At 39.9% G+C, this 19,714-nt stretch overlaps 5 protein-coding genes across 7 annotated transcripts; 1 reads left to right on the top strand and 4 right to left on the bottom strand.

Moving 5' to 3' along the window:
• Positions 1-459: 459 nt before the first annotated feature.
• LOC126872272 (uncharacterized) lies at positions 460-7,368 on the bottom strand. 2 transcript variants are annotated; one of them, XM_050632000.1, is made up of 6 exons: positions 6,339-7,368; positions 5,925-6,066; positions 4,869-5,092; positions 4,096-4,288; positions 1,151-1,699; positions 460-1,042 (listed from the first exon to the last, which is right to left on the bottom strand). In XM_050632000.1, exons 1-5 carry the CDS (start codon positions 6,433-6,435, stop codon positions 1,657-1,659), a joined length of 699 nt encoding a protein of 232 aa, XP_050487957.1. In that variant the 5' UTR covers positions 6,436-7,368; the 3' UTR covers positions 460-1,042; positions 1,151-1,656. The 2 variants fall into 2 exon arrangements, with proteins under 2 accessions (XP_050487957.1, XP_050487956.1); XM_050631999.1 differs by having other exon boundaries at positions 1,574-1,699; positions 6,339-7,366.
• Positions 7,369-7,830: 462 nt separating this feature from the next.
• Positions 7,831-12,652, bottom strand: LOC126872277 (uncharacterized). Its single transcript, XM_050632005.1, has 4 exons — positions 12,452-12,652; positions 11,989-12,364; positions 11,524-11,734; positions 7,831-11,126 (listed from the first exon to the last, which is right to left on the bottom strand). Exons 2-4 carry the CDS (start codon positions 12,208-12,210, stop codon positions 11,110-11,112), a joined length of 450 nt encoding a protein of 149 aa, XP_050487962.1. The 5' UTR covers positions 12,211-12,364; positions 12,452-12,652; the 3' UTR covers positions 7,831-11,109.
• Positions 12,653-12,799: 147 nt separating this feature from the next.
• On the bottom strand, positions 12,800-14,680 carry LOC126872260 (splicing factor 3B subunit 4). The gene is made up of 4 exons (XM_050631975.1): positions 14,532-14,680; positions 14,216-14,299; positions 13,866-14,140; positions 12,800-13,791 (listed from the first exon to the last, which is right to left on the bottom strand). Exons 1-4 carry the CDS (start codon positions 14,563-14,565, stop codon positions 12,943-12,945), a joined length of 1,242 nt encoding a protein of 413 aa, XP_050487932.1. The 5' UTR covers positions 14,566-14,680; the 3' UTR covers positions 12,800-12,942.
• A 47-nt stretch (positions 14,681-14,727) lies between these two features.
• On the bottom strand, positions 14,728-16,019 carry LOC126872279 (biogenesis of lysosome-related organelles complex 1 subunit 1). Of its 2 annotated transcripts, none has more exons than XM_050632008.1 (5): positions 15,932-16,019; positions 15,443-15,579; positions 15,290-15,362; positions 14,998-15,215; positions 14,728-14,893 (listed from the first exon to the last, which is right to left on the bottom strand). In XM_050632008.1, the coding sequence occupies exons 2-5, from the start codon at positions 15,501-15,503 to the stop codon at positions 14,859-14,861; spliced, it is 387 nt and encodes a 128-aa protein (XP_050487965.1). In that variant the 5' UTR covers positions 15,504-15,579; positions 15,932-16,019; the 3' UTR covers positions 14,728-14,858. The 2 variants fall into 2 exon arrangements, with proteins under 2 accessions (XP_050487965.1, XP_050487964.1); XM_050632007.1 differs by lacking the exon at positions 15,932-16,019 and adding an exon at positions 15,649-15,905.
• A 17-nt stretch (positions 16,020-16,036) lies between these two features.
• Positions 16,037-19,336, top strand: LOC126872251 (protein AF-9). The gene is made up of 4 exons (XM_050631961.1): positions 16,037-16,185; positions 16,428-16,593; positions 16,668-16,936; positions 17,039-19,336. Exons 1-4 carry the CDS (start codon positions 16,153-16,155, stop codon positions 18,842-18,844), a joined length of 2,274 nt encoding a protein of 757 aa, XP_050487918.1. The 5' UTR covers positions 16,037-16,152; the 3' UTR covers positions 18,845-19,336.
• Positions 19,337-19,714: the final 378 nt, after the last annotated feature.

The following is a 19,714-nucleotide window of genomic DNA, read 5'->3' as shown; positions in this document are numbered from 1 at the left end:
GGAGGACGGGTATCTACCTACGAATCGAGCCTATATATTTAGCCGAGTGATTGATTTTCGTCGGGCGCAACGAATGCGGTGGTCAAAGCGGTCGAGTTGGAATCCGAAGTTGGATCCAACGAGCACCTGGTTATGGCTGACTGGTTAATTCTCATGGTAGGCTTAATGGAATACGCTATTGTTCGTCGTGATTCCAGACGGCACACGGCTCAGGTTGTCAGTCATCGTACGAACGAAGATGCTGAAAAAAGCTTTCGATAACTCGTCGTCGATCGAGAAACAATTTAACGGTGCGAACAACAGGTCTTGTTATTTTTCCATTCTATCCATTCCATCTCTACGTACATGTTGATTAATCTCCTTGAGATTTATATTATCCGTATTTCCTGCCACATGATCAAAGCCTATTACATCGAATACAAAATGTAAGAGAATGTAAAACATATGCAAATCGGGATCTAACGTATTCTACTATTTTTACGCCTCAATATACTTACTATCTTACGCTATTCTTATACAAATTATTTACAATCGTAACAAGATGTAAATCCATTAGAACGGGAATGCAGTTTCTTGTACGCATAATAACTTATCGTATCATCGTTCGACGTGCACACTGATTCCAACACTGGCTCTTGTCTACCGTCATATTTAGTATAGAGTCAACGTCGTACATATAACAAACGTTCACCATGTACGATCGTCACCAAATTCGTCCACCATCCTAAAAATGTCCGATTCTTCCACGCTTTACACAAGTATGTGCTTCTTTCTTTCAACTACGTGCATGCCCCGAGGATGACTAATTACATGGAAACAAGCGAAGCACCTGGTTTTAGACCCGTGAGACCGGGAGGACGGAATTCAAATAAGAGGCGCAGCCCGATGTTAGTCATACCCTTGGAAACAAAAGATTTCAGCGAGTTGTTTGCCCAAAACTGTCCCTCGTCGAGCTTCGTCATGCCTTCCTTCGATGACTCTTCAAACCGCATGATATCCCACGTTTCCACGCATCCGTTCGACGCCACCGTGTCCCATCGCCCTGAACAAACACGAAGAATAGTCGATTGAGTCAAATACAACAGAACAGTTGTACAAATAATTAAGCATTGATAAACCAGAGTAACAAACGTGAGACTAGATTACGTACGACTTAATTACAATTTTTAAAGATGCATGGATTTGAAAGGGCAAGTCTAGTATCGATGAAATTATTCGCGTCTGCTATTGTCGATAATCTTCTGGCGCTACCGGCTACCGAGAGTCGAAAGTTGTTCGATATTATCCATGACAAAAATCTGTTCGATACAGACTCGTTTGGCTTGTCGGCGGCGGTTATCTCTTGCACAGCCGGCTTCTATTTATATTTTGCGTTCGTTAGTCGATCAGGGGCATACGATTAAAGGCAGAAAGTATCCGTGTCCGTGAGTGCGTACGAACGCACGTTCGAGCCGATTTAACTCCGGCTCGGACGCGACGTAGTTTCTCTTCGTACAATGAAACCGGTAATACGTAATCTAATAAATTTCACACGTCCGTTTGCCTGACAAAGAATTATTAATTGGACTCTTACCTGATTCCTTTAATTCGATAAAAGGAGATAGTGATAATTGTTGGAAAGTTTCGAGGCTTAAAGATTACAAGTAAGGATCTTCGTTATTCCACGCTGCCAACGGTGTATGGATTTGTTTTCAAGAATCTGCAAACGAGTAAACGGCATCAGCAGCGAAAAACTGGACGATTTGTGGCCGGTTGTTAACGCGAAACCGAACACTCCATCCATGAATTTAAAAATAGTACAAAAACAAATGTCGGAAATTTCAAGTATCGTTATAACATGGAACGCGATTCCAAAAGGAACATACGAACGAACAAATGTGAATATCAGGAATATCAGAAATCGGGCGACTTATGAATCTACGAAGTTTCGAGTATCGTTACGAACCTGAATGAAATCTTAGAAATAAATGAACGCGAACGTCGACGTCGAAAATTTCTAGTGTTTCTAAATCTATGAAGTTTCAGTTATCGGTGCGACGCCGAGCACAAAACACCGTGAAGCACGGGTGGACCGTACTCCAAAAATATCCGGTGATAAACAGCGGACGAAGTAGAAACGCGCATTCACCAAAATGTACACTTTGCCGCTTATCGGTGTCTGTTATCCTAATTCGCCTGTATTTTCCCTGCACTCGAGACGCCGTGCCTGCGGCGATAAAGAGAAGCCCCTACCGATTCTTTGGGCTGCGCGTTATCCTTGTGACAAGGCAACGTCATTACAAACAGATAGAAACGTGGCCACATTAAAGTTGGGACCGTGTGAAACACGAAGAAATCGGGAAAGGGACGCTGGTCCCTTCTACAGGCAATCGTGACGCTCGAAAGACATACTCGAAGGCGCGATAAAGAAGGAAGAAAGGAAGCAACACGTGGAGGAAGGTAGACGCGAGCCGAAGACCAGGACATTCCCAAACTCGAAAATGCACTTAACTGTTCGGAGGCAAAAGATTAGAGGGTAAAGCCCACGGTGGGCCTCTCGGGACTCGTTATCAGTTTCGACAGGGTCCCAAAGAAAAAGGAGTGTTGATAAGAAGCGAGTTGAGCGGCTTTTAGTCAGATCGACAAACCGGCCAGGCTTCAGACCCCTGAAATCGACCGGCTGAGAAAAGGAAGAAGGGAACATGGTCAGATAATAAAAAGTGCCATCCGAAAGGAAATGCCGCTGTGTTACGTGACTCGGTGGAAAGAATGGAAATTGTAGGTACAATTATACTACGACACGATACTATGAAATTTATTAATTTGTTAACCGAGTCATTCGTTAACAAAAATTATACGAATAGGTTTGTAGATAAAGAAACGATTATTTCTAAGAGATTAGGAATATTAGAGACGAGTCAGTTAAGTCGGTTTCTCGGTTGAATAAAGTTAAAGGATAAAAAATATTATCGTACTTGTTGGAAAATGGAACGACAAATTGATTATTATTCGATGCAATCGGACTGGAACATTTATGCCATCAGATTTTTACCGATCGATTGTCTATCGCGAACTATCGACAACAAGGCGAGACACGTCGCACGTGGCTAGCTTATCGGATCGGCAATGAGAGGACTCCTTGTACGTGTTATTAATATCGGTAATATTTCAAGTCCGAACTGTCCGACTAAGCTGATAATCGTGGTTAACAGACGCAGCGTGCCGATTTTCGACGTGTGAGTACTGAATTGACTACAACGTCAGCGACTATCGGATGGCAGTTGCAGTTTGTAACCTCGTGAACGGTGATTGTTAACGGGTCGCCGAGTTAATATTAGCACAAGGTTTTTCATCGTGCCGTGCTTTCCAATAGGAGGGTTTTTCAGAGCGTTTAGACGCGCCAGGGAAATGCGCTAAAGGTAGCTCGCGTTCGCGGGCACTCGCTCCTTCCTTCGATCAGATTTTTCTGGCACGTCTATTGCGTTTTGTCATAGAAACGAATCGAAACTTTTGCTTTGATCGCAAATTTGAAACGACGCGTCGCCGCGAATCGATTCGCTGGAAAAGCCTGGCAGACTAGAATGCCAGCAGCCAATGCCAAGTAATTACGATTACGAACTTACATATGAATGTTGTTTCCTCAACAAAGAGGCGAACAAATTCTTGGCAGAGTATCAAGGAATGTGGCGAAAATACAGGAATATTTTTCAATTGTATACGAAACGGAAAAGGAGAGACGTAGGTGAAGAAAGAAAGGGAACGTCATTAATGAGAAAAAAGTAAGAAAAAGGAAGAAAAGAAGACAAGCGGGACGAACGATCGAGGATTACTACTTATTCTTAAATAGGTCGCGTTTATGAAATAAAAAATTACGAAGAATTTTTCTGGCAATACGTCAAACGTTCATTTGCGACACCCTCTTTGCTCGAACGTGCTTAGCGTCGTAAAATACGAGTTTTATAGATGCATCTTGCCAGTGCAGCGGTGGGTTTTCTTCGCGGCAAAAGCGAAGTCAATAAAAGTTCGTTACGTGAGATCCGACACCTTTCTCGCGGCGCGCACGCGATTTTCTAGCGAGAAACTTTACGGTAGGCGAGATAATAAAAATTTCCAGACCTTGTAATAACGTAGCAGGCTGCTAGGACCGATATCAGAGCAGCGATCGCCAAGACCAGCGCAGCAACGTGCAGCGGTTTAACGCGATTCTCAAGGAATTGATCCGGCGATTCTCGACCTCCGGCAATCGGCCCTGGATCCGGCTGAATCGATCCCATTATGTCTCGGCTCGACGACATCCCATTAAAGGAACCTTTGTACATAATACAAGACTTATCAGAAAATCCATTCCTCGAGCTTGTTTAGTCGAGAACAGTGGCGCCTTAAATGTTCTGGCATTGAATCATACAGCGCGATATCTCTTCGGTTAAATTGTTACAGATATCTACGAAGCGTGTAAATGAAGCGGGTAAGATCGTAAATAAAGCGAGACTCAAAGTTACTGTAAGTAGTTTCAACATTGTCGAAGTGGCGCCAACCTGTACGAATTTAGGGTGAAACTTCTGTGTCTTCGAAATAAGGAGAATGCTTAAATATCTTTAACGACGTACGAACCTCTCTGAAATCATACTGATCGGCTCTATTTTGCATGAAATTTGCATAAAATTTGCATAAAATTTATTTCGCATGGAAAATTTAAGGACGCGAGATTACGTAGGATGCGCGCAATACGCAAACATAATCAAAATATCTAAATATCCAAAGTATGGTATTGTTTAGGATAGCATTATATGCATTAGGATAGCATATGCGTAAAAATATGCGTTTCTATACGTGTACAAATAATTCTGCGAGCCATTGTAAATAGACGAAGGTAGCAAAGGACTCTTTACCGGTGTAATCTAAAGTGGGTTCCACAGCATCGGGCGTCTCTTTGTCGTGGATCCACGTGGACACGTTTATGCGGTGATCGGCGTTACAGTAGTCGTGGCTGTCGCAACACTTCAATCTGGGCCAGGGCATACGGATCCAGGCAGCCGACGATCGGTCCACGTTGTCGTTCGACTTCGACCTCGTGACCCAGGACTTTGTCTCGCATAACAATGGCGTGGCACCCCTGAGCAATGGCAACGTACAACGTTCCGATAAAATGGCCACTGCTCGATAAAGTTCTCCGACCCCGGCGATAGTCGGAATTTAAATAATCATTTTGTACGATTTACGCCGCGAGATTTCAATATTCCGCGCGTGTATCGCGCTTGTTACGCTTGGCGAGCAATCGATCGTTTCGTGGCCAGTGAAGAAAATATCACGAAGGAATTCGGTCGAAAAAAGGAGGTCAATTTCGATCGTTGTTTGCGAATCGCGTTATCTTCAATAAAAATTAATTATTTTGTCCGTTGCTAGTTATCTGGTAATTAACGCCACGCTACATTTGCCGATAACGGCTCGAAGATTTAATTGGTAGCAATAAAAACTGGCTAACGATATTCGAACGCTCCGAGTCGAGACGATTTCGACATCTCTCGTCATTTTAGCACGGCTTTAGGAAGAATTCGTGAAAACTTCTCGCACCGATTATCTCGTCAAGGTTACCTGCTGTTTGCCATAGAGCCACGGCGAATTTATAGCGGTACGTCAATCGTAAGATTCAGCGAATTAAATCGTCTTCGAGTCAACCGGACTTGTACCGTTGGAATTTATTGTAGAATAAGAGGAAAAGGTTAGAGGTCGGGGTGTTGCTTTTAAACGAGAGGTTACTACTATCGTAATAGTTGAAACGCGATTTCTACGTTTTCTGCTTCGTACGATATTATTTTCTCGACCAAGACAAATAGACTTTGAAATTTTTACATATCTTCTAACTGATTTCTGTTTATCACGTTTTCTTTCAACATCGTCATTCTCTTTTTCAATGTTAATAATCTCAAAATAAAATTCATACGAACTCGGTGCATCCTCTTGTCGTAGTATTCCCTCCGAATTCTTGGTCTCCAGTCAAGATCAACTCTGTGTAACAGTAAAACTTGGTCTTGCACGTGTCGACACCGGCTTCTTTACAGGCCTTGCTCGTACATACGCATTTTCTACCTGCGAATATCGACAAATTTCTTGGCATTTAGCGTGAACGAGTTGCCGTGACACGTACACGTACCATGTCGTAAATCTGTTCGTCTCGTGTATTTTACGGCGCATCGTTCCTTTTTTTTTTTTTTTTTTTACGGGCTCATTATAGATATGCGCGGCCGATAAGTACTACGATAGTACATGTATGTTAAACGTATCGTGCATTAGCACGATTACGACGCATAAAAAATCGATAGCGACATTGCCGATGCATCGGATCAAACCGGCCAACTTACCTTCGATCTGTTGAACGTTGCCCGACAGAAAAATCAGAAATAGCAGGATGAAATATATGCAGATTGGCGGCTCGATAGTCGATCGATTGAAATACATGCCGTAAGCCTCGGCAGAATCTAACACTCCGAGAATCACGAAAGTCTCGATAATGAAAAGTATCGTCGGGGAGGATCACTCGAACGCGAGTACGCCTCAGGGACAATTTCATTGATAAGGGAAGAGACAGCGAAGTAGGTACGGTTCGCTATCTGCACGAGAGCCACTTGAAACGTATGCAGAAGACAGGAATATACATTATCATGTTGAAGGGCTAGCCTTCGCTAAATGCAGAGACGATGTTCGATAAAGGCAACGCGGCTAGCGGCGAAAGAAACCCGATTTGCACTTGACTGCTTATTGACGCGGGATTATTCGAGGCCACTGAACGGATCGGTAGAAACAGCGGCGTGGAAATCAGCCGCCCTTGATTTTCATTTTTCGCCGTTCGACGAGGATCATCGATTACGGTAATTATCGTTGACAAAAAGAAAGACGATTAATTGAAAGTCTGCGTCTGCCAGTTGGAATATCTCGAGTCACTTGGACGTTGAATGGGTTCCAAGGAGGCAACCGTGTCTCTCGAGGAAGTCACTCGTAAGCCAATCGAATCGAACGCAGAATCACGGCGCCGAGTCGCGACTGACAGCGAGACGTCGCGAAAACACGTTGTGTTATCGGCGTAAAGGACTATTTGAAAATGTCTGAAGGAAGCTTCAAGACGAAACTGTTAGCCGCGTGGGCTCCTCTAATTTTAGTACCTCCCACTGGAACACAGATTCGTATCCTTCTCTTTCTCTTGCTTTACACGTTGGCTACTCTCGATTTCCACCTCTCTATCTCTGTCTCTCTCTTTCTCTCTCTCTTTTTCTGTCCTTCCTCCTTCACGCCACTCTTCTACCACCTCACGAATTTACTTCTATATCTATTTTAATTCCGTCATCGGTGACATTACTTCGCTGGCATAGCTTCGTCGTCAAGGCGACATATAATCGGTTCCTTGGAAATTTCTTCTTCGGTACGACTCGGCCTCTTTTCTTTCGCGATACGAGAATTGGGTCTCGTAAAATGCAGAAGCCGAGCTCTTTTCCACTTTGTTATTTTAGAGATCACATCGCGCAGTGTTGGTGATAACATTGCTGAAATAAGAACGCCAGTGAAGCAGAGGAAAATCAGAGGGAAATCGAAATACAAGCGCCACTGTACAGAAACGATTAATGGCTTTTGTCTTTCCCATCCACCGTGCCACCACTTCTTTGATGGCTTTTTGCGTTTTCTCACCGCGAGGCGGTACCATTTCCGCCAGCTCCCTTCGCGTACGTAATTTATTCACACTTAAACCGGATTTTGCTAAGTCTTTTTCTTGGCCTTTTCACTGGCTCCGGTCTCTTTTAAAGCCGATTTATTGGAGCAACATCGCAAATTCGCGTACACTTTTACGCAGCCACGGGACGCGTTTCGCAAACGCTTTCCAGATGGAAGAACGTGTCTCCTCTTTGTATACAACCAATCTCGCAGTACAATTGGGAATAGGAATTCTTGCCGAGGACGATCCTTGCTTAACAATCGTATTGGTCACTATCGATTGATATTTTAAATTAATTTAAATATAATATGTGGATAATTTTTTGTCACTCTGTTTATACAACTCGAAACTCGTGATGTTCTCGCTGTGAAAGAATTCCAGTGACTTTTTTTTTAGAGTTGCCTCGAAAAGTCTCCTAAACTCTGCCGATTTATTGGAACAATAACGTCTAGATCGTATGCACGTTCGTATCTCTCGTTGAGCTACGATATATTTCCGTCCATCCAGATGTAACGAATCATTGACGGAATAATATCGTACTACCGATAGTACACGCTGGTGTATTTATTACACGCATTGAGAACGCGTGTATTTTATAATAAATATTATAGAAGCTTGTTTGTTCGCTCGTAACGAATATCAAATTCATTCGTTCGGATATCAGGTTTGCTCGTCTATATTCTAAATTTGTTTTTTGCTTCAATCCAACGGAATTCCCGAAATGACAAATTTTCGAAACTTCCATCGATACTCGTCGCGAGACGAAACCTATTAACGAACAGAGAAACAGGAAAGCGAAATAAAATTCCTCGTTTAATTCCACACGTTCGTCTTTATTTCTTCGAAACGTAAAATACAACGATTAAAACATCTTAACCTCTCGTCAAAGGGTAAATCGCGTAAAAATCGATGGTACAGGATTCGTAATCGAGAGTCGTTCGAACATCTTAATCGTAGTCATTGGTATCCAACGGCAGAGCAGACGAGAGTTTAATTCCCCGGTTGGTTTCCTGTCCATGCAACATTAAGCAGAGCCCCGCTGCTTGCACATTTCTTTATCGTCATCCGTCGAGTGACAGTAAAAGCTGGGCCTGGGTTATCGGAATGACACTTCGTTACAGTCGAACGAGGTCGCCGGCAGTCTGCTCTCCGTTTGCTACTTCTTATTGCGCGAACGAATCAAGTGTTCGCTGTAAAAAGATTTACCGAGAGCACAAGGATTTCTTTCACTCGGGTAATTTATTGAGATGTATCGCGAACTGTTCGGACGATCGTTCGAATAGACCTATTTCAACGAGGTGAGGAGTAAGCAATTTAAATTCCTCTTATACATGCAGTGTCTCGTTGAAACTGGATCTTCTTCTTACGGTTGAATTATCGTCTTTCTACTTTGTTGAACTCGAGGCAGAGGATGTCTTCCGAGCTGGGATTTAGTTTGGAAAAAAATTTTGATCTGGCGGTGAAGGTAGCCTAATTAACTCTTAATTAAATCAACGGTTCAATCGTGAGAACTGGAGTTTCTCAGGTGTAAATGTTTGGGGTCCGCCGTTATTAATGGATGTCTTGAGTAAGCGCATTGTAGCGTGGGATTCGTGGAATAATGAAAAAAAGAAAAGAAGGTCGTGAATATTATTTAAACGCAAACACATCGAAATTGTATATTTATAGAATTTTTCACCGCCATTGACTTTTTATATGATAATATCAGACAGTAGTTTCCACTCTCATCCTACGCAGCTAATTACAATCACACTTGTGCAAAATGTCAAACGTGTATCTGTTTCTCTTTCGGTGCATATTAATTAATTTAGCTGAAGTGTAAAGCGTCGCGATCGATACGTGTACGCCGGTACACGAGCTATTATTTCGTATTAAACGTCCATGACAAACCATGTTCTACGTACTAACGCTCCGACGAAGGAATAGCAAACGTTTCACTCCCACGTAGCTGCCTCGAATTGACATGATCACAGCCAGTCATTACGCAGATGGAATATGACAATGAAAAGTTGCATCGAATCCTTTCATTTTCTCAAAGTAATTCGAAGTATGCACGAATCTCACCTCGATCTTAGAAGGTTTATACGCTCGCATCCGTAAGCCAATTGATACACTTGCGATAAACATAAACAGATATCGTAATTACTATAGTGCATTTTAAAGATTTTATTTATTTTATTAAAATTCGTGTTCAAAAATTTCCGAGTATCCCGTGACTTACGAACGCCAGTGTACGATCCTTCGAATACCTTAGAAATCGCAATGCGAATAGATGAAAAGTACACATCTTGGTTTTATCATTCTGAAATGCGCATGTGTTTGCCGCGTGTTTGCTGTCGGGGTTCGATAAAACGCCAAAGTTTTTCGTAATTCCTCTCTTCTGCGAAGATTATCGCGATTAACCGCTATCGCGGGATCGATCTGGAAACAGAGAAGCGGCAGGAACGAGTCGCAGGGAAAAGGAAGACGAGGAATTGAACAGATAAAGAGAAAGATGCGAAAAAAGAGGAAAGAGGGAGCAAGAAAGATTAAGAGAGATGCGCGAAAAGATAGAGAGTACACGTCGCCTTGAGTTGCATTCGCCCGATTGTCCTTTTTAATTAGCCCCCGATCTCTTGGTACGTCCAGTCAGGTACGTCGACCAAGTTGCAGCGTGTCTTCTTAATTGTTAATGGGAGTTACGCCCATTCGAGTCCTCGAGAACGAGTTTCGATCGGGCTGGTTGCACTGTGCTCAGCCAAATGGAAGCGAGGCTTCGGCTAAGAAATTCTAAATGCTCGACCGATGTTCAGAAGCGCTAAAACGATCCAACGAACCTAATCAACGCCGATCTACGATTTGTATTCCAGACACATTATCGTAAATCATCGTTTCCCGATCTTTTAGTAAATCCTACTACACCGGTTGTTTTCGATTCTACGCGTTATAAAGCATCGTCAAACCTATAATTTTACGTTGTTCTTTGTTTTTATCGCGTCCCGCGTTAAATTGGAAAACGACGAATCGCTTAATCGCAAACGATACATCGGAAGTTTTCATGTTTAATAGGATACATCGCGTGTGGCAAATTATGAACCAAAGGAGGAGTCGGATCGCGGCCTAAGTAGCTTCAGTGTCAAATTGGCCATTAAGAAGACTGTATTCTTCGGTAACATCGTTTCTCATTTGTTCAAAATGTCGTTTGCGATCAGAGTGTTTTGAACCGCTACCAGTTATTACTTCCCGAGGCTAAGTAAAAAGACGCATTTATCGTAAATGTTCCTCGCGACATAATGACGTGGCAGCGATGTTCCGGCCGATCAAAGCTCTCGATGCGACGCGCTGTCTTTTAAGAGGTATTACCGTGTAAAATGCCATGGGATGATCTTCCAACTCTTCGCGTCGGCTTCCTTTCGCTGGCATAATCGCTCCGTTAAAACAAAACGACTTCACGCAACGACAGGAGCTGCAATATAAATCAATGCACGCACAAGATTATTATTGCTCGAAATTGCACGAATTATTCCTGATCGCCGCGCCATCCCCAACTTTTAATCGAATCTCGGAGAGATTTAAAGCGATTGTCCCCCTTTCATCGGTGTTGCGAAACTTTTTACATTGGAACTCGTCCTTCTATAACATCCGTTCGAGCCGCTTCAACCACTCTTCTGTAACCTAATTGCTCGATACGCAACGCGTCCACGCTAACATCGTCTTTACTTTATCGTACGTAATTATGCAGTGCAAAGATGTGTCCGTACGTGATTGCGTTCTGGTCAGACGTGAAAGTTTAAACATACGAAGAGTATGCTCCGAGTTTTACGGTGCAGTTCTATAGGTATACGAGCAATATTTTTACTTACTCAGGTGATTCACGGCCGGTTGAGAAGCAATCACGAACATCTTCCTGTGCGATGGAAAAAATTCCGACGTCGGGATTATGCTTATGGATATCTCATTCTGGTTGTTACTCGGACGATTGTCGCGATCGTTTCGTCGATTGCCGTGCGTGCTGTGTCTTAGTTGTACACCTTGAATATTATGTCTGCAATTACTGACTATGTAACTGCTCACCTAGTTTCAAAAAAAAAAAAAAAAAAAAGGGGGAATCAAAATATTCCTTGGAGTAATCGGCGATCGTTAAGGAAATTAAACGAACGCGCCACATCGATTCTAAGGGAACACGATATCGATGATTGATAATGAAACGACAAACACAGATATGGAAAATACAATTTCTTAGGTTTCGTTTCGTTTACGTAATAAATTTCTAGAAATTTCAATAAAGCGAACGTTCCTAAGATCAGAGATCATCGAGGATCACTTACCGAAGATATGATAAAAACAGCGAGTAAAGCAACGCCTAGCCAAAAGTACCAGGCTTCCCAAAAGTGTCGTGGTGGCCGTCTTTGCACCAGCAGACAACACTGCGAGTTGCAACAGCAATACAAGCAATATTTATCCGGTGTACACGCGTATGGTTTGTTCGTTTCGCTATCTTCCGTATTGTTTCTTAGATCCGCGTTACACTCGTAGTAGAGGCGAGCCATATCATAAGTTGAACATGATTCCTTCCTTTCGGTCGTCGAACAATTATATCAAACTATATCTAGAATATATTGGGAGCGTTTTAACTTTATTCGAAAGTAATGGACAAGCGAGGCGTCGTACGGATCGATGAAACTACATCGAGTCACGAGAGATCTAAAAAAAATCGCGTTATTTTCAGAATGCATAGCGCCGTCGGCGCCGCTTAATTTACCACTCCAGACACCTGTTCCCCTTACTTACTCGGTTGATGACACGCGACAAGCTTACGATTCCTTCGCGTTCACTCGTTTTTTTTTTATTTTTCGTCCGATTTCGTACGCGAATCCTTTCAACACGGTGACATACCCGAAGACAACTGCTCTGCCACTCATTTGTCCGTTCAGTGTTATCACTATCTGGACTGGACAGGCTTGCAATAATCGATAGAACGAACTTGGCATGTCCTTATTCACACGCGACTTCTAATCGATACATTAAAATGACCGCGTTTGTAATCGTTAAAAAGAAACTGTGAACGATTTGTCATAATTTTCACAATCTATGGTTCCTTCGCCGTTTAAGAACGAGGAATTGAAAGAATCTCATGGCTTGAAACTAATGAAATTTATTCAGACATTATATTATCAAATACAGATTTGCGCAACAATAATGTATTTGAATGTCTTGAATACAGTCAAATTTTTACATTATGTTATTAAATAATGACGATATCATAAAGATGAAGAGATAATTTAATATTGACTGGAATCGTGAGGTGGTGGAGGTGGAGGTGGACCTCTTGGTGGGAAGGGTGGTCGAAATTGTGGAGGTGGTGGCGGCGGTGGTCCACCCTGAGATACAGGAGGAGGCGGTGGATGTCTCCATGTTGGAGGAGGTCGCGGTGGTGGTGGTTGAAACTGTCCAAATTGCGGAGGTGGAGGTGCTCCAGTAGATGAGGGAGGCGGAGGAGGTGGAAATTGACCTTGAGGTGGCCCACTCACTCCCCAATGAGGAGGTGGTGGTGCCATCATTCTAGGTGTCGTCTGTTGCGATTGAGACGTTGAAACGGGCATAGGTGGCAATGGAGGTGGCATTCCAGGCGGTAAAGGAGGATGTGTGGCCATTGACATCGGAGGTAAAGGAGGCGGAGGAATACTTGCTGGAGGAAAGCCACTCGATGGCGGCGGTGGAACAGGTGGTGGTGGTGGGTGACCCATTGGAGGTCCTGGTGTTGACGGAGGTGGAGGTGGTGGTACAACCATTCCATGATGCATCACATGATGTTGAGGATGATGAGTAGCTTGGTGAGTCGCTGCATTGGAATTTGGAATCGGAGGTGGTGCCAAAGGAGGAGCGTCGGCAAATAATTGATGAGGCCTGTCTGCTTGACTTAACGGGTTTTGGGCAGCTAACAATCGTTCAGCAGCACTACCATGTCTTTCTCCTTTCGCGTCGCGTTTGAAAGCATATGATACGGAAATCGGTCTGTTGCATAAGTACTGACCGTTCATTGCTTCTATACTTGCATCGGAGGCATCGAAGGAAGCGAAGTTTATGAATGCAAAGCCCTTGGAGTTTCCTGTTTCAGGATCTCTCATTATCTGAAATATAAAAACATGTTATATATTTTGTAAACACTTATTATTAATTATTGTTTGTTAGCAGCATGCATTACTTTTGGCGTCTGAAGAATTACTCCAAATGCACTGAAGGTGTCGTATAATAGTTTCTCATCTACTTCTGGATCAAGATTTCCAATAAAGATATTAGCACCAACATCTAGGTTCTTCTGATGAGCACTTGCTTTATTTACTCTTATTGGTTTTCCATATAATTTTATCATGTTCATTATCTTAATAGCATAGTCAGCATCTTCTTCTCCCATAAATTCTACAAACCCATAGCCCTGATGCATTTGTGTTACTCTATCTTTAGGCATATGCACGTTGACTGAAAATATTTTCAAGGAAATTCAATTACTTTAAAAAAAAATTTTAAAGCAGATATAATAATATTGTTACATACCCACTGGTCCTGATTGGACGAACAGTTCCCACATAAGGGATTCTGTGACCTTATCATCCAATCCACCGACATATATTGTAGCATCTAAAAGATATAAAATATTTTATTTGCACTATAAAAAATTACTATATATATATATAGAATTGTTAACCTACAAATTGTGTTTACGTACACATAACCTAACACAACACAATATTTTTAGTTTTAATATATTATACAAGATTCGTTCCATAATTGCAATTAGGATTTCAATAAGAAGAAAAATCAAAATATTATAATATATATATTTATCTAAATATTTTAAATAGACACGTACCTTGATTACGTTCAGCAATAGGACCGGCCGCCATGATTGCCAATTATTATACTAGTGGTCTGAATTTGTTCAGCTACCATGATAAGATTGATATTCAAAAATGTTATTAATCTATATCACTGGATAGTTTACAAAAATGTTGTTATTAATAATAACAAACTTCGATAAAATCAACGAAATAAATAAATTCTTAACAGAAGAAAAAATGATGAGATTTATTTTAAAACATAGTAATACAAACAAAAAACAAGATAAAATCTATAATGACATTTAATAACACTTATTCTTAAGTTCTTTTAATATAATATAATATATATTTTTAAGCTTTTAAGTAGTACTGGTCCCTTGTACTTCTTGGGTTGCTGAAATAAATGCATTAATTATATTTATATATATATTTTTATAATTAATTCTATGTTATATGCATAAAATGTAATTAGTACAAACGATTGCATTGGTTGTTTACCTTTATAAGAATATTCCAAAGCAGTTGCTATAGTTCTCATATCTCCTTCAATGCTACGTGCCCAATTCTCAGCATCACCAATTTCTTTTAATGCACTGGAGAAAGCTTCTACTAAATTCAACCATGACTGTGTTTGTTTTGCAAAATTTGTTGCGCTATGTTGTAATTGTTTTGCTTCTGCATCGAGTTTCTTCTGATTGAGATATGCTTGTGCCACTCTACATGATCAAATATTTCTTTAAAAAACAATTACATTGTAATTGTTTCTCGTCAAAGGACATCAAAAACTTACCCAACATTTAAATGGTCAACTAAAGCTTGTGTCAAGTTACTTGCAGCTTGCACAGCTTCTTTCCTCTTTTGCTCTGTTGTAACAATATTCTATATAGTTATTCGTAAGTATAGTCAATTTATAGAAGATCAAAAGTATGTTTATTACTTTTACCTTGTCTTTCCTTTCTTGCTGCTTGTTTGCTTTGGTGCTCTTTTACAATAGCAGATAACATCTTTATTACTAATCAGTTGTATTAGTAAGGTTCCAGTGGGTTACTGCAAATGCTAGGTTCCTTTGTTTTTAAAAACCTATAAGTAATACCACTCGATTTATTTTTTTCAAATATGATATCTACTGTTTATGGAAAATTTACTCACGATTAATGACTATCTATATTAACATATTTATTCATTTTTAGAGAGGTACATTTTAATCTATTAATTCAAATAACAAAGTTATTGTAAATTCTGCTTAAAATACTACACTGCTGGTTAGTACTTAATGTCTCAACAATTTACATTGCAGAAGAGCAATTTGCATCAACCAATAAGTAATGCTTTTAGGTTAGAATAGTATATTCTAATAATAAACAACGTATCATCTGTTCAATCAAGGATTGAACAAAATTGTACAAAAGCAAGGATTGATATTAGAACATACCTCGGCAGACAATAGCGTTTTCCTATAGATGGCAGTACAGTCGTGCATTTTTAAGTCTAGTGTACGCAGTAACAAGTATGGCGACTAGTTCTCGTTGGTGTAGAGTTTACCTGTTGATAATCGAATCAGATTTGGCTTAAAGGAAATTTCTGAATTATCGTAGTACTAACGAGGCGATTTGCCTCCATCAAACTCCTCGTTTATCACAATATTCTGCTCTAATGAGGTGTTCAACATTTTCATACAAAACAAGTGTAAGCAAACGATGTATCAGTATTTCAAGTATACGAAAGTTAGGAAAGAAGTGTTGTCATTGTTTTCACATTTAGCATAAATTGTTGGACAATGATTTTCAACGTCACAAATAGTTTGTAAAGGATCAGATAGTTAAGAATTCATCAGAGTTTTCATTCACGTGTAACGAGATAAATAAAAATGTAACGTAATTGCTGTGTTTACCCGCATAATTAGCTCTCTCTGTTTTTCTTTGAAAAAGCGTGTATCAAAAAATTCATATGAGAGAATGGCAATTCGCATTACACTAGAATGTGGACACTCATCAATGTTACGTATGCGTACCACCCCTCAGGGCTATACTCATGATTGGGAATTATTTGTACGGGGTATTGACAATGCTGACATTCACCACTATGTTGAGAAAGGTAAATATACTTTTAAGGAAATACCATGCATCCATAGATACAAATCTTTCGACTTATTTTGGTTTGTATTCCAGTGGTTTTTCAATTACATCAAACATTCTCAAAACCAAAGAGGATCTTAAAAGAGCCACCATTTGTGTTAAAAGAGTCTGGATATGCTGGTTTTGAGATTCCAATTCACATTTATTTAAAAAATAAGGATGAAGGTAGCAAAAAGATAGAGATTTTATATGACCTTAACTTACAGTTTAGTGGTCCTGCAATTACAAATGTCATAAGACATACTGAAATAATTAATAATCCTTCAGATGACTTTAGGAGGAAACTATTGAAGGGTGGTGGTGTGAGTATATCTAATCCTATTTATATAGGTTCTTATCTTTCTATATAAATTCTATATCTTTCTATATAAATTATAATATTAAATTAAATATTATATGTTTAGGTTCTTGTGTCCAGTTCTGAAAATTCAGTTGAAAAGAACGAATCTAAAGCATTAACTATGGTTGGTAAACCAAAGTTGAGTGGGAGTGAGTCGAAGAAGCACAAAAATATAGAGTCAAAAACTTCAAGTTCTTTTGCTGAATTATTCGGTACACCTCTGAAACCTACAAAAGTATCTCAGGACACTAAAAAGTCTACACCACAAGACAAATCCTCGGCTTCTAAATCATTAATTACCACAGAGAAGTCTGATAAAGTAGACAAAACAAAGTCTAAGGATAGTCCACATAAAGATCCTAAAAAGGACAAAATGGAGGATAAAAAGGACAGAAGGATCAAAGAGCAACCTAAAGATAAAAATCGAAGTAAGGAGAAATTAAAAAGGTCTGCTAGTCCTGGAAATAAGAATCATCCTAGTCCTCCTAATAAAAGGCCACCATCACCTCCATCAGCTGGAATAAAAAGAGCTTGTAGCCCGTCTCTGCCTCCTGCAAAGAGGTCAATTTCCCCAAAATCAAAGGAAAAGGAAGTGAAAAAAGTAACTTTTGAAAAAGAGAAAGATAAGAATAAAGAAAAAGATAAAGTAAAAGATAGTTCTAAAAATGTTGTCGATGCTTCTAAGGGTGAAAAGAAAAAGGACAAGAAAAAGTATAAAGAAGATCGGGATAAAGAACGAAAGGATAAGTATAAGGAAGGAGAACGGCCTTCCTCAAAGGAATCTATGAAAGTAGCCGAGAAGAAAAATAAATCAGAGAAATCCGAGAAATCCGAGAAAGAGAAGAGTCAAGAGTACAAATCGGCCAAAGAGGGGAGAAAGTCGCCGAAACCTCCGAAGGAGAGTGAGAAACCAAAAGATGAGAAATTATCGAAGACAGAAAGATCTGAAAAGATCGAGAAGTCTGAGAAGGTGAAAGACAGTAAGAATGAAAAAGACAGGCAGAAGCACAAGCATAAAAAAAAGGACAGAAAGGATAAACCGGATAGTAGCAAAGATAGGGACAAGAAAGAAAAACGCGACAGGATAAAGTCCTCAACAGAGAAACAAAATAATGTGCCTAATGTTCCAGTAGCCAATCCCCATTCAGTACTGGAAATGCCAGAAAGAGATAGTAGCGATTCAGCGCCATCCATAGATGACGATTCCTTCCCTGAATCAAAATTAGTGCCTATGATTAAGAAAGAAGTAGAAAATTTAACGGTGTCTACACCGCCGGTGGAACTGACGAAACCACTTTCACCTGCAATTTCTGCAGACATTAAAAAGGATAAGGTAGACAGAAACAAAAGGGACAGATCTAAAGGGAGTAAAGGGGAGGAAAAAGAAATCCGTAGAAGGAAACGACGGAGTGATAGTAAAGGCGATGACGACCATGTGGTTAAAAGAGAAAAGGATAGAGGTCATTCGACATCACCTCCTTTGGAGCCTGTTTCTTCAAGTCAATCACCAGTTGTGGTGGATCAAGAAACGGTTGTCATCAAGGCGAGGGACGATCGTGGTGTCATAGAACAAGTCGCCGAGAAGCGTGTTGAGGCGGAAGCGGAACAAGTGGCCCCTGATTCAACGAATAGTACTTTGGTTGATTCAGACATAGGAGAGCCACCCGTGTTTTCAGAAGACTATGTGTCACAGTTAAAAGACTTGCAACAAAAGATAATGACTTTGCAAGATAATCAAGAGTTACAGAGAGTTGTTCAGGTAATCGCAGAAACCGGTCAATACGAGATTACAAAAAAGACATTCGATTTTGATCTGTGTGCTCTGGATCGTAGAACGGTACAGCGTTTACAACAATTTTTTGCATCGTGACCGTCTGTAGCGTAAATCATGACACCTTTTATTATAAATTATTATTCTATGTATGAAGTCATTAAGTTATTTGAGCTTATAAAAGAGATTCCTCCAGACTAATATATATACATATATACGTATGTATATATATACATATGCATATGTAAAAGCAAGTAATATACAAGACCCCAGGAAAAATTTTGTAGATACCGATGTCCTCGATAAAGAAGAGAGGAGTCTACTTCTGCCTGGGTATACGATTCAGATTTTGCATACTTTCCTCTTAATATGCCAACTGAGTACTTTCGATTGCATTAACCCGGAAAACGTGCGTAATTGATCTATGGAAAAGAAAATGCTGTTTATGAATCGCAGCTATATGCTTATAATTCGTTTCTTTATTGTTCACCGGATCAGCTTATTTTCTTACATTTTTATATATTTCCAGCACTTGTTATTTTTACATTGTTTTATAGACATATAAATAATACATAATCTGTGGAAAGGATAGATTAAAAATCGTATATTGTATTTTCGTGTAATATAGAGTATTCATCGTTTCTTTCAAGAACATTAGGATCTGCAATGCATTTTTATTTATGTAGATACAATACGTACACGTGTGTATATATATATATATATATATATATATATATATATATATATATATATATATATATATTATATATATATATATATATATATATATTATATATATATATATATATATATATAAAATATATGCATTATATATAAATGTATGTGATGTATATGAATATTACATATGTTCATTACAAACATATATTTGATTTCTTGTATGGTAAAGATATATAAAAGATTATGTTGACTTTAATGATGTTAATCGGAAACGTTCAAAGATTTCGTGCA

The sequence above is a fragment of the Bombus huntii genome, chromosome 13 (genome assembly GCF_024542735.1).
Source record: "Bombus huntii isolate Logan2020A chromosome 13, iyBomHunt1.1, whole genome shotgun sequence".
Lineage (NCBI taxonomy): Eukaryota > Metazoa > Arthropoda > Insecta > Hymenoptera > Apidae > Bombus > Bombus huntii.
The sequence above is the reverse complement of the archived record's forward strand: the minus strand, read 5'-3'. Positions and strand labels throughout refer to the sequence as shown.